The sequence below is a fragment of the Gadus morhua genome, chromosome 11 (assembly GCF_902167405.1).
Source record: "Gadus morhua chromosome 11, gadMor3.0, whole genome shotgun sequence".
NCBI lineage: Eukaryota > Metazoa > Chordata > Actinopteri > Gadiformes > Gadidae > Gadus > Gadus morhua.
In genome coordinates this window covers 8,032,522-8,045,670 of record NC_044058.1, presented here as the reverse complement: position 1 = coordinate 8,045,670, position 13,149 = coordinate 8,032,522, and the positions used below count along the sequence as shown (strand labels likewise).

At 51.6% G+C, this 13,149-nt stretch overlaps 2 protein-coding genes across 5 annotated transcripts in view; one reads left to right on the top strand and one right to left on the bottom strand.

The window, feature by feature from the left end:
• Window positions 1–64: 64 nt before the first annotated feature.
• Window positions 65–5,851, top strand: znf526 (zinc finger protein 526). 2 transcript variants are annotated; one of them, XM_030370212.1, is made up of 8 exons: window positions 65–280; window positions 859–1,176; window positions 1,452–1,606; window positions 1,772–1,867; window positions 1,952–2,772; window positions 2,941–3,076; window positions 3,509–5,155; window positions 5,300–5,851. In XM_030370212.1, the coding sequence occupies exons 1-8, from the start codon at window positions 274–276 to the stop codon at window positions 5,471–5,473; spliced, it is 3,354 nt and encodes a 1,117-aa protein (XP_030226072.1). In that variant the 5' UTR covers window positions 65–273; the 3' UTR covers window positions 5,474–5,851. The 2 variants fall into 2 exon arrangements, with proteins under 2 accessions (XP_030226072.1, XP_030226071.1); XM_030370211.1 differs by having other exon boundaries at window positions 66–280; window positions 1,452–1,615.
• Window positions 5,852–6,415: 564 nt separating this feature from the next.
• The window catches only part of cicb (capicua transcriptional repressor b), a 41,133-nt gene continuing 34,399 nt past the window's right edge, over window positions 6,416–13,149 (bottom strand). For 2 of the 3 annotated variants that reach the window (XM_030370210.1, XM_030370208.1), the window contains exons 15-21: window positions 12,262–12,675; window positions 11,510–11,838; window positions 11,023–11,174; window positions 10,645–10,805; window positions 9,405–9,539; window positions 9,046–9,177; window positions 6,416–8,786 (exon numbers count right to left, since the gene is read on the bottom strand). In XM_030370210.1, coding sequence (XP_030226070.1) covers window positions 8,482–8,786; window positions 9,046–9,177; window positions 9,405–9,539; window positions 10,645–10,805; window positions 11,023–11,174; window positions 11,510–11,838; window positions 12,262–12,675 — 1,628 coding nt within the window. In that variant the 3' untranslated portion in view covers window positions 6,416–8,481. The remainder of the gene's footprint in view (window positions 8,787–9,045; window positions 9,178–9,404; window positions 9,540–10,644; window positions 10,806–11,022; window positions 11,175–11,509; window positions 11,839–12,261; window positions 12,676–13,149) is intronic. The other variant, XM_030370209.1, reaches the window with a different exon arrangement.

Sequence of the window (13,149 nt, the reverse complement as noted above, 5' to 3'; positions counted from 1 at the left end):
ACCCGAGTGAACGATAAATGATTGTCAGATTTTCTGTCCAATCACAGCTCCCGAAAAGTCGAGCACTACTGCATTTGGGCGGAGCGACTTATCACAAGAATGGAGGCGAACGGCGGGCAAACGTTTAATTTCATGCATTGAAATATGATTTAATACTGGCGTATTTTAAACTATCTGCTCCCAAGTTTGTGACAGGAGGTCTGCGTATCGAGAAAGAAACGCTCGGGTGAAGTGCGAGTGACGAGCACACGAGGGATAGTCCAACGAGAGTAAATGAGAGGTAAGAAAAAAAGAAGGGCCCATCCTAGTAGCTGTAGACTCGCGGAGAAAATTGGGTAGCGCCGCCTGACGACCGCCGTGCGCCGGGGAGCTACTCTCAGGAAATTGCGGTGCCGAGTAAAAGGTTTCAATATCGGAGGGAGCGCCGCCAACAGCTCTGTCTATGCCATCGCATACTTCAAGCATAGCAAGGAGGTACATTTGTAGGTGAATTAACATTATTAGCAATACTTGCTCGACTGCTGCATCGGTAATACAAGACATTCGTGTAATTCATCGTGGATTCATTTTGATGCCTCTTATAAACCATTACCAAGTGTTTGTTTACAAACGAGACGTGGAATATCACCTGTATCATGAATAACGTTAGGATGGCCGCGGTCGGCCATATATCACCCCATTAACACACCCGATGGACTAATTAATCTTGTATTTGTAACGGCAGGGTCAAGTTCGTAGTCAGAAGTCCGTTTGTATGCAATTCAACAGACTACTCAAACTTATGGACACAAAACTAGGTTCACGTTTAAGTAAACCGCACCAAGGCAAAACATTCCCTTCATGACCAACTTCTTCAAGACATCCTAAACACGAGCTACGCAGCGATGACTGAGCCAGGGGAAGACGCGGAGGGTGTTTACGTGGAGCACCAGTACATGTGCAGCGAGTGCCAGGAGCTCTTCAACACCCTGGAAGATGTGCTGGTGCACCAGCAGATCCACAACGGGGTTGAGGGGGATGGGGAGCAAGAGGTGTCCATCCAGGACATGACTGAGATGGAGGAGACCCAGCAGTACCAGTGCCTGGAGTGTGGAGCTCTTCTGGTGAATTCCGATGAACTACTGCAACACCAGGAGATGCACATGAGAGAAGCGGGGATGGAGGTGGAGCACCAGGGTAAGGGACGGAATAGTTGGGTTTGATTAATTATTCATGTCTGTTAGGATTTTATGGTGTCATCAATTCTTTCACCTAAGACGAGTACGACATTTTCGGGGGTATGACAGAGTATGTCATTTTTTAGGTTTTAGCTGACATTTTCTATTCACTTCAATTAATTCAACATTGTCTGTTTTTTTTGTTGCTTGTTTATAAGTGCATGAGTTCATCGTTTTCTGACCTGAAACTCGTATTCCAGTGCAGTATATTCTTAGGCATGTTTGTTCCTTCAGAGCTCTGTGAGGTCCTGGAGACAGACGAGGCGGGAGCAGAGGACTCCGGGCCGGTCAAGTACCAGTGTCTGGACTGCCTGGCTCTGTTTGACTCCCCTGATGTCTGGCTGGAACACCGAAACAGCCACAGCAGAAGTAGCACACACAGCAAAATGGTGACCGCCGTAAGGACAGCGCACATGCCCATGTTGTACTCGGCTGCACACATGAGTGTATTTTATTCTTTTGTCTTTAGGAAGACAAAAGCTCAGTGCAACATGATGATGAAACATGTATGGTTGCCCTGGCCAGTCAAGTTTCTCTTCCCCTCTTTGCTCTAGGAGTACGTGCTGCAATCCGATGGGACCATCACTCTGTTGAACAGTGTCCAGAACTATGTGTTGAGCGACCAGCAAGCAGAGGAGATCCTGGCTCAGGTAAACTTCTCCCATTTGGGTCATGTTGCGGGGGGAGTTGAGCGGATGTTTCAGAGACATTAACTTTGTTTTCCTTTCCCTCAGGTTCTCACCCAGCAGCAGCAACAGCAGCTACAGCAGCAGCAGCTACAACAGCTGCAGCAGCAGCATCAAAGACAACCGAAGAAACGACAGATTATGTCCAAGCCGCCAAACGCCGCCATGCTGTCCGCCGTCTCTCCAAGCCTGGGCTCGGCCACCATGCACCTGCAGATCCTCACGGCCCAGGCGCTGGCGGACGGCTCCACCACGGGCAACACGCTGCGCACCAAGACGCTGCCTCCCCTGCTGTCCACCCTGGGGCCGGGCTCCTCAGGAAAGGTGGGGCTGCTGGACAACGGCCTCCAGAGGCTGGAGATAAGGCTTGCCCCGGGCATCCAGGGGGATGCGCAGCAGCAGCAGCAGCAGGCGGAGATGGTGGTCATCCACCCCTACGAATGCTCCGAGTGCTCCCTGCTCTTCCAAACCCCGGAGGACTTCCTCCAGCACCAAGGGGAGCACTTCCTAGGTCAGGACAAGGAGAGCAGCGAGGCGGGAGTCATGAGTGGCTTCGAGGAGCTGAGGGCGAGGGAGGACGCAGAGAGGACGGACGAGTCCCGGTTGAGGCTCGCGGAGAAGAGGAACGCCATCTGGGCCACGCCCCAGCAGTGCGAGCTGTGCAACCGCACCTTCACCTCCGCCAACCGGCTGGCGGCTCACAAGCGCGTGCACGAACAGGGGACGCACGAATGCCCCGAGTGCGACAAGGTGTTCAAGAAGGCGACGTCACTGCAGACGCACATGCGCACACACTCTGGCGTGGCCAGGTACCTCTGTGTGGACTGCGGGCACGGCTTCACCACCGAGATGACGCTCATCATGCACAGGTACACGCAAGGCATTAAAGGCCCCCCACACTAGTCCTTTAAGTTAAGTAATCGCGTCACACTGCAGTGGCGGAGCCCCCTGTATGGGATTACAGTGCAGACCGTGGTTGGCCCCAAAAGAGGTTCCTCCATGTTGATTTATCCCCCTCATTTTCTTCTTCTTAACAGGAAGTCCCACATCGCCGACCCCTTACACAAGTGTCAGGTCTGCAGCAAAACCTTCACCAACATGACCAAGTTCCTCTACCACCGCCGCACCCACCTCAACCGAGACCCGTCTGCCCAGCCCACCCCCATTGCTTCGGTAAGAAATTGCAATATGTTTGTCCTTATTCTGTCCTCGCGACGCATGGCATCCTCTTCAAGACATGTTTGTGAATGATAGGCCATGAATACGTTGGTAGAGTGTAGCACAGAGGGAGGCTGTAAATAAAGCATCGTCGTGGGAATAATGGAGGGAGATGCACCATAATTCAGTGAAGCATCTTTAACTTAGTTGTGCCCCCAGGATGAACATTAATCCTCAATGTTGTGATTGTCCTCCACCAAGTTCCCTTGCAAAATTCATCACCTTCTTCCATTTTATATTGGACACATCTGTTTCTAACCAGATCACTTCATAATAAGGCGCTCATACAAATATTTTACTATGTACTTGGAGTATGGACCAAAAGCTGGAGGTAGGGAGTCTTGTGTTACGATGAGATTTAACCGTCAACCTTTGTTCATCTTGAAGGAGTCGGCCCCCAGGAGGGCGTCCCTGTCGGCTCTGACCATCTTGCAGAGGGCCAGAGAGAGGAGGGAGGCCGCCAGAATGCTGGAGGAGCCAAATGAGAACAATGACCTCCTCGCTCCTCTCACAGACGATCAGATGCAGCAGATGGAAGAGGAAGGGGGTCAGGGGGAGGGAGGCGAGGAGGTGAAACGGGCGGGAGGCGAGGAGGTGAAACGGGAGGGAGGCGGACTCCTCGCTCTCTCCTCAGACTCCAGCAGCCTCCTCCAACAAGCAGCCACCGAGGTGGGCTTGGTTGACCATCCCGCCCCCAATGGCGACTCTGTCTGCGCGTCCTCTGAGTCTCAGGACCCAGCGGCGGCCCCTGCCCCTCCGGCTAGTGCCCCCGACAAGGGGGCCTTCTCGTGCCGCTCCTGCCCCAAGACCTTCTCCTCCCCGCTGCAGCTCGCCAACCACCGCCGCAAGTTCCACGTGCCGGAGCGCAGCTTCTTGTGCGGCGTCTGCTCCAAGTCGTTCAAGAAGCAGATCCACATGCGCAACCACCTGCGCACGCACACGGGGGAGCGGCCCTTCCAGTGCTCGGACTGCGGCAAGACCTTCTCGTCGCTGGCCAACCTCATGCGCCACAGCCTCATCCACTCTGGCGTGCGGCCGTACCGCTGTGACGTGTGCGAGCGCACCTTCTCCCAGTCGTCCAACCTGCGGCAGCACAGCCTGTTGCACGACGCCCCCGCCAAGCTCGCCTGCCCCGACTGTCCGTCCGTCTTCGCCGGGCCCTCCAAGCTGGCGGCGCACCGCTACACGGCGGCTCACGCCGGGGCCCCCGCGCCCTTCCCCTGTCCGCACTGCGAGTCGGGCTTCCTGACCCGCAGGCAGAGGGACTTCCACTGCCTGGAGCAGCATGCCAGCCTGCTGGAGGCCGGGGCCCCGCTCGGCACCGGAGACCCCGCCGTCGCCGACGCAGGGTCCGGGGCCTCTTCCGCCCACACGACGGAGGAGGGGGAGGCCGGGGGGTCGTCGGCACTGGTGCGGGGAGGGCTGGACTGCAAGATTTGCGGGAAGAAGCTCAACTCCTTCCCCAACCTGAGGCTCCACCAGCTGAGCCACCAGGCGGCCGGGCCCGGACGGTCGCGCGCCGGCAGTGGCGGCGGTGGTGGCACCGCGGGCGGCAAGCGTCCCAAAGCCCACCAATGCCCCATCTGCGGCAAGCTGTTTGTGTCGTCGTCAGCCGTGGCGCTGCACCAGAGGGTGCACACGGGCGAGCGGCCCTTCCCCTGTCAGGTGTGCGGCAAGCGCTTCCGCCAGAACACGCACCTGCGGGAGCACCTGCGCACGCACTCGGGCGAGCGGCCGTTCCGCTGCGAGGTGTGCGGGAAGGGCTTCATCCAGAGCATGCACCTGGCGGAGCACCGGCGCACGCACACCGGGGAGCGGCCGCACGCCTGCCCGCAGTGCGGCAAGGCCTTCAAGACTTTCTCCAACCTGAGGAACCACAAGAAGACCCACGCTCGGCAGCAGAAGCTCCAAGAGGAGGCCGCCCAGGTGCCCATGGAGACCAGCTCTGCCGTGTCGCTGGTGGACGGCGGCGCTGGGGAGCTGTTCAACGGACAGCCTCAGATCATCCAGATCCAGGCCTCCGACTTGCAGCAGGTCGGCTCCTCACTGGGCTCTTGTGAATTGTAACTGTGATGTGGATAATACTTAAATAATTGATGTATATAAAATCGCTTGTTTCCTCATCTATCCCTACTGTAGCCCATTGACCTATCTCTTTGCCCTCCTCCTTCCTTTCAGGCTCAGGGCACACCTACCATCATGTGCAATGAATTTGGAGAGACCATCGCCATCATAGAGACGGCGGAAGGAGGAACCCTGGCGCTGGAGCAGGCCCTGGAGATCTACCACTCAGCGCTGGAGAACGGCCTCACCATGGACACGGTCACCGTGGAAGGCCTGCAGCTTCTTTGAGGCCCAAAGCATTTTTCAGACTGACTAGTCCCCAGCTAAAGGATAAGGCTATTCCAGAATCATTACTTGAAGCCAAAGGAGAAAGTGACATTACCAGGGCCAATAGTACTCCCCCAAATGATTGACAATCACAAATATGCTTAACTGATAGATCTCCGGTCAACAACTCAGTATACTAATATTTAACATTTCATATTGAATGCACATTTAAATCTGAAGAATAATAGCTGAGACTTAGGAGGAAGTCTTGTTTGTTCTACTTGATGTTGATGCCAAATTTCTTTTTTTTTTTTAACTTTTGTTTGATCTTCTGGAAGTGAGGCTTGAATATATGTATTCTATTGTAAATAGTGGAATAAATTGTTTTGAAGAATCTTTCTCAATGTTTCCCGTGTCTGTTGAAATAATCTTGAACTGCTATGCTAAGGGATACCAACACACACGTGTTTGATGTACTAGTTTTACAGAAAATATGACAGTGTAATAGCACCTCATTGGATTACGCTTACGCTAATTTGTCAGTGACATAAGACCCATCTGGGCTTGCAACTTAACAATATTTTCAAAGTCGATAAATCTGATCAGTTTCTCGAATCATTTAGTCTGAACATGTTATAGCAAATCCCAATTCAAATTACGTGATCCAAGTGATGTCTTAGATTTGCTTCCTTTATCTCACAAGCAGCCAAGGAAGACTTAACGTTTCCTTTAATGATCCATGAACCAAATATTTGATTCTTACTGCAGAAAATGTTTACTTGAACCATTCAGTTTATATCCCAACTAATCGTTGCAGCCTTAATACCCATTATGTCTTTATGCAATTGAGAACTGAGAACTGAATTGAATTATGAAATTAACTGAAGAAAATCGTATAATAAATGATTTATATAAACTTGAGTGATTTCATTTTAAGGCACCAGTAAAACAACCAGATGGACATGAGTTGAACATCTACTTTATTTGTATACTGAAAGGTACAGATACAAACTTAAATTATTCATATAAATTCCTCTCTCGCTTACTGTAGCAGCAAAACAAGGAGAATAATACAAAAAAAAATGATCCACTTCTTTTTCCTCCATACCATGTCTAACCTTCAGTAATGGGCATCTTTAAATTCAACGTATATTCAATGACACATTTTTCCTCAATATAACGAGTCTACTGACTCTACAGTAATTATGTACAACACAACCCAGTCTTGCACAAAGACAACCGATATAATATACCCTTACCAACCCTCTTTGATTAATTACCCTTGCCATACTTCCCCCAGTTTCTCTCCATCGATCCAGATGGCCGTGCATGGAGTTTGCAATAAAGTGACAAAGGAAGGAAGGAGGGAAGGAAAGAGGTGGAGGGAGGAGGAATACAAGCAAAGGGATGAAGGTTATAAAATCCAACTTAATAGTGAGGGAGTAAAAAGAATACAGGGTTGTCAAAAAAGACATGACTTATTACTCTTTTAAAAAGGAATATAAGGTCCCACATTTTTCCTTTGTGACAATCAAGAAAACAAGTGCACCACAGGTCCTGTGTTGAGGTGAGGGCAACCGAATGAAAGACTAAAATGGAGGGTTTGTGTAAGTGTCCTCACACACCTGCCTCAAAACTAGCTCTAGAAATTAACGGTTGGTCACAATTAGAATAATATCCGTCAGTTAAAAAGGACCAGGTTTTACTTCAATGACACAGTAGAGTATTAAAAACAAGAGAAATACAACAAAACTGAAGTATAATGATAATATTGAATAAAAACTGGTAATAAAATTGCTTGGCAACAGGAGGGATTAAGGCTGGGTAACCCCAACCTCCTTTATATATGGATTTGTGGTTGAGGCAACTAATAGGATTCAGTCCAGCTGTGAACAGGATGTGCCTTTTTGACTGGGGCCCACCGTCTTCCTTCATGGCGAGCGAATGAGGCACAGGAATGCTTGCTTTCCTAGTTACTGGCATCTGCTGAGGTCAACCACGGGAAGGGATGATTGATGTCGGTTGGCCATGATGAAAATGACGAGGATAACGATGATGGCACTGCCAAAAATGTCCACATAAGATTCAAACGTTTGGTTTGAACAGACCTCCCCCGAATGTCTACAGTTAAGCAAAAAATTGGGGTGAAAAGAACTCCATGAAAGGGCCATTCTGAACCGTCCCCATAGCAACAGGTTATCTCATCCAATGAAACAGTCCCCAGCCGGTGAGGGCCCAGCCCCCATAATGTCCAGCAGTGACAAACGACACACACACACACACACACACACACACACACACACACACACACACACACACACACACACACACACACACACACACACACACACACACACACACACACACACACACACACACACTTTGTTCATATCCTGCAGTCTGTCGCCGCTTGGTACTCAGAATTATTTATACTCTAAATAAAAAAGAAAACTAGTTTAACTGACTAAAACTACTGACTTCTTCCACAGTCTGAAAAGGGGCCACAAGAGCCTGTAAGTCCCGACCACAGCCCCCGTTGCTTCAGGGCCAGACGAGGTCTAGGTGAACACAATGGTCTGCAGTTAACTGGCTTCAATGGAGGCCTTATCCAAGGTTGTTCATACAAACAAGAGTGCTGAATCAACTGTGGAAATACAAGTCCACAGGGTGTAGTGTGCGTGTGTGGTTATGTGTGGGTGGTTATGCGTCCGTGTGTGCGTCATGGTATTGTGTTAACGGTGTTTTTTTGTGCCACTGGCATCTCACATGTAAATCTTTTTTGGTACAGGGCTTATTAACGGCTCAAATGGATCAATGCCCGTCGTTGTACACCTTATGTGTGTCCTCTCCTCTGTGAAGTTGGCCACCGAGGATGTAAAGATGGGAGGAAGAGACCAGAGAGGTGAAGAGTGCGACCTCTGAAACACCCCGGAGGTGGCGGGAATGGGGGCAGGCTGGGTGGCGGTGAGGCGTGACTCTGACCGTCGCTGATTGATCCGACAAATCGAAAAGAAACCGATCAGCTTCCCTCATCTGGAGGAGTCCTGGGACTCCCGGGGATCTCCCGGGCTGTGCTCTCCTGGTCGCTCCCCGTCCGCTCCCCCCGGCTCCCCCCCTCCTCCTCCCCCACCGCCTGCCCCGGAGCCTTCTCCGGACTGGGAGCCAGAGGGCCCAGGGAGGGAAGGCATGGAGTCCGGACCCCCGAGGCCGGAGACCTCGGAGGGGGCGGCGGTCTGCATGATCTTCTGCCTCACCTCCCGGATCTTCAGCTGCAGGCACACCTTGGTGGGGAAGATGTCCGAGTAGCGCGTCTGGAAGGCGGCGGTGGCCTGGGCTGTGAGGGGAATGCAGCGGTCAGCTCGGCTCTTTACACATCTGCCTTGTGTACAGTGGCTCTTTGTACTTTGTTAATTAGAGCGATCCCTGCACAGCTTTGGACAAGGTAGCCGTTCTCACACATCGCAAATAAATAAAAATGTAGCTGTTTAGCAGACACCTTTATCCAAAATGACTAAGAGCGACTTTCTCTTCTCGCATTACATTATGTGTGTTAGGAGTCCCTTATTTTATTTCTCTGGACCAGCCTGGGCTACCTGAAGGGAAGAAGCCGTGCTCCTGAAAGAGCTGCATGACCAGAGCCCTCCTCTGGTCCAGGGTGCGCCTCAGAGACGAGTAGGGGACCTTATCGAACTCCAGCTCCCCCAGGATGTCCTCCCCGTCCGTGCCTGGGGAGAGAGCTTGTGTTATGGGCGGGAACAAGGTCAGCCTGGCCTGTGGTTTGTGTGCGTGTGTGTTTTCCTGTGGCTAGGAATCACATATTTTTCACGGTATTTTGAATATACAAGACCTTTATGAGCCCTTCACAATCCTTTTAAAATTGATCTAATTCCTGTTTCTCATGTTGTCTGAATTGATTTCCCTGGTAGACCCGACATGTTCCGGATGTCCTTACCTGGCCGGTCGAAGGTGAAGATGTCTCCCTCACACTTGGCGGCGCTCTTGGGGGTGTTGGGCTCCGAGCTGCAGCTGGAACGGCGCCGGCTCTTCCTCTTCGGAGACACCGGGTCCTCCGTGGACGAGTCCAGGTCTGGGGGGCGGAGGGGCAGACGGCAAAACCCTCTCAAACCACATCCCAAACCCAATGCAAAACTCTGATCACACATGGGAAACTGTTGTGGTTTAGATGCAGGATTCAACACAGTGCACATGTTACTCCCTACTCCAAGACCCCATCATACTACGCAGTGAGAGTCCACAATGATCACCCCAGGGCAGGAGGCCTGGAGCGCTCCGGCCTCCAGGCCAAACCCAAAGCCATTCAATACTGGGACCGAGGAGGTTCATCAGGTCGTAACCCAGGCTACGACCAGTCAGGGGAACGGCCTACTGTCACCCCCGCAGACACAACGCCACGGCGCGTGGTTAAACAGGGAGAGCCGCCACGTCCCTCTGTCGGCCCCCTGACTCTGAGCGCTCCCTGGAGGACTGTGAGAAGGTGAAATCCTCCCCCTTCTCACTGTCTCGCATTAGAGAAATTATTATTATTATTATTATTATTATATTGTGTGTGTATATATTATATTGGGCTGGTGTAAAATTGGTCTTCCGTCCCGTTAGGGGGCAGTATGCTAAGGGAGCTTAGGATCAAGGTATCAGGGAATAGCCCAGGGGGGTGTTGATAGAAACAGCTGTTTTGTAAATATCTTTAGGTTGTGCACAGGGTGTGGGTATATATGTATTTGGTGAAGGTTTATTTAGTGTCATGTTTATTTAGTATTCACACAATGTACTTTCTGTTCAGTCATGTTGGATTGGTAGCTTTAGGTAAGTAATGTTCCCCCAACTAATGGTCTGGCCCATACGGCCGTGATTGGTCCAATTGCCATTTCCCTATTTAAGGGCTTTCTCATTTGGTGTTTGGGGCTGAAGGTGGTGCTGGCTTGACGTGAGGCCAGTACGAAAGACTTATGTTTTGATTAGGTTATGCTATGTTTTGTTATCTGAGTTTTGTTTGCTGACTGATGCAGCCATTTCCTTTGCTTTTGGAACATTGCTCTATTTTTTGTGAATATTTTAATGAGAATTAAACTTCACTGTTCTTAGTCCTCAGTCCATTGCCCACACTCGAAATTTCCAGTTGGCCGTATCCCAGATACGTGGGGCGACCACGCCGGTCCCTCACAGGGACCCACCTGTGGAGTTCTTCCTCTTGCGGCGGTAGCTGCCGAGGATGGCGCGCGGGGAGGTGGCCATGCTCTGCAGCGTGGGCGAGGGCAGCACCTCCTCCGGCCGGAACTCCGGCAGTTCGGCGAAGCGCTCCTCGAAGTACACCTCCGACAGTACCCTGCCCGACCAACACACGGACACGCAGAGGACACGTGAATATACACAGGCTCGTCTGGGGCCCGCCGGGAGGGCGGCTGTACCCATGCTGCCTGATCTATGGCATGAGAGGGTAGGTCTCTCTTCTATGATGCTTCATACGAAGCGAGCCTGGGATATTGTTAGTGGGTACGTCGGTGAAGACTTTTCTAATTCACAGCGGACACAAAGTATCAATATAAACTCACTTATCCACAGAGTCAAACGTCTTCTTGAGAGGCGGGGGCCGGGCCTTGATCTTCTTTGGTGGGGGGGCTTCTTTGTCGGTCTGCGGGGGGGGCAATGCCGGTTCAGAGGGGGGAGGGAGAGGAGAGGAGGGGAGGGACTCCTTCCATCCAGTCTGCAGAGGAAAGGACACAGCCACGGAGACGCTGATGAGAGAACTCCTCACCACCAAATAGTTAAGGCTGGGCAGTAGGTACTAGAATGTGATGTCATTTAATGATATACATTATTTGCAAAATGTATTTATAAGAATAAAGATTTCTGGCTGTTCTGGGAATACCGTCGAGTGACTTCCATGCTATTTCCACATTATTGATAGGAATTGCGTTATTTAACCTCAGATTTAAAACGTTTCAACAGATATCGTGATGTATATCCTCATCCTGATGATGAATGCCTTAATGTATATCCACACACCACACCTCACTGAGCTGTGACCCGGCCCCCTACCTCTCTGCTGGCACTGCTGTCCCGGCTGCGGCTGCTGGAGGCGTCCGCGGCACTGGTGCCTTCGGGGAGCTTGTCGGAGGAGGACAGATCCTCGCTGGGGTGGGAGGACGGGGAGCCCGCCGGCTCGGGCTCAAAGGAGAAACGAGAGGCCGCTGCCTCCCTCTCTCTCTCCCTCTCTCGGTCCCTCTCTCGCTCCTTCTCCCTGTCCCTGTCCTTTCCGCGGCCCCCTCCTTCATAGTTGCCCACGGGGATGTTGGCCACCATGGCCTTCACTTTCTGAGGGGTCCTCGCGGAGGGCAGGGGGAGTTTGGGTGTGCCCGGTGCACTGCCTGTTAAATGAGATGACATATTTCTAGACCTGATATCAAGTAATGGAACTCAGTAAGACATGAATCACAGTTAAATATTTATACAACTACCATCAGGTCTTCTAGCAGACTTTTTTTTTTAAGATACACATCATTAATAAGCAGGTAGGAGCATCTTGCTCAGGGAGGTCGACGGATAGACTGCAGACCTTTCTGTGGAGGTTAATTATTTAAAGAGGCTACAAGGGGTTTGGAAAAAGCCACGGCACTGGGTAGAAATATAGACTTAAATTCCAATCTATTGGAGCTTAATGTATGTGTCAACACTAGTTCCTGTATCTGATCCGAGTATACGGTCTAATAGTGAGCAGTAGCAGGTAAATACAGACAGAATGCCTCTAAAGAAAGGAGGATGTGTATTGGCTGAGAGGTAGCGGGTCCTACCGGGTGGGTGGATGGAGAGTGGGGGGCTGCAGGCCCTCATGGACACCGCCGGGCCACTGGCCGACCCGGCGCTGCTGCAGGGGGTCTTGATGGTGGCCGGCCTCTCCATGGCCCGGTCCTGCTGCCCCAGCAGCTCGCCGTGCCTCTCGGCCTGCCGGTCCAGGTGGGCGTAGCTGAGGGTGTGGGTGTGTGTGATGGTGGTCGGCGGTCCCACCGTGTGCTTGGACAGAATGTGCATGGAGCCGCCGGAAGGGTTGGAGACGGAGTAGACCATGCTGGGAGGCATGGTCGCCATGGACACCACGCCGGTGTTGCCACTGGACAAGGCGGGGTAGATGGTGGTGACCGCCTGCCCCCCGGTGGCAGGGGTGGGGGGCTGTAGGGACGGGGCGGGGGCGAGCAGCGCTGGTTGACCTGGACGACAGCAACAAGATGAGAACAAGTCCTTTCAATGAATCCAATATATATCCAATCAATAGATGCTATGGTTGGGGGATTTTCTTCAGGTAGAACGATACTAGTCGTTATAAATCTCGTCATCTTGCTTGTTACATTTATTCCTGCTTATTGGGAAATTCTTGACTGCCACTTATCCGGGGTCGTACTAACTGTCCGCTGTGGTCATCCGAGGCTAGGGGGATTGATCTAATGTCAGCAGCGGACTTGAGCACGAGGATAAAGACTAGGAGCTTGTGGCAGCTAGTGCCATTCTTTTTTCCTCTTTCTTTTTACATGCGACAGTCCCCTGTGTGAGAACAACTGAAATCAGATTGAGGACATTCAGAGTAGAATAGGACTTAGGGTGGAAAAACTAGCTGTATTCTCTGACACATGCAACCTGCTGGATGGATGTTGCGATTGGCGGAGAATACAGGCAGAAATAATGAA

Coding starts and splice junctions, on each gene's coding strand:
- znf526 (XM_030370211.1), top strand. Junction 1,868..1,951: donor CAGAGGAGATCCTGGCTCAG/GTAAACTTCTCC, acceptor CCTTTCCCTCAG/GTTCTCACCCAGCAGCAGCA. Junction 3,077..3,508: donor AGCCCACCCCCATTGCTTCG/GTAAGAAATTGC, acceptor TTCATCTTGAAG/GAGTCGGCCCCCAGGAGGGC.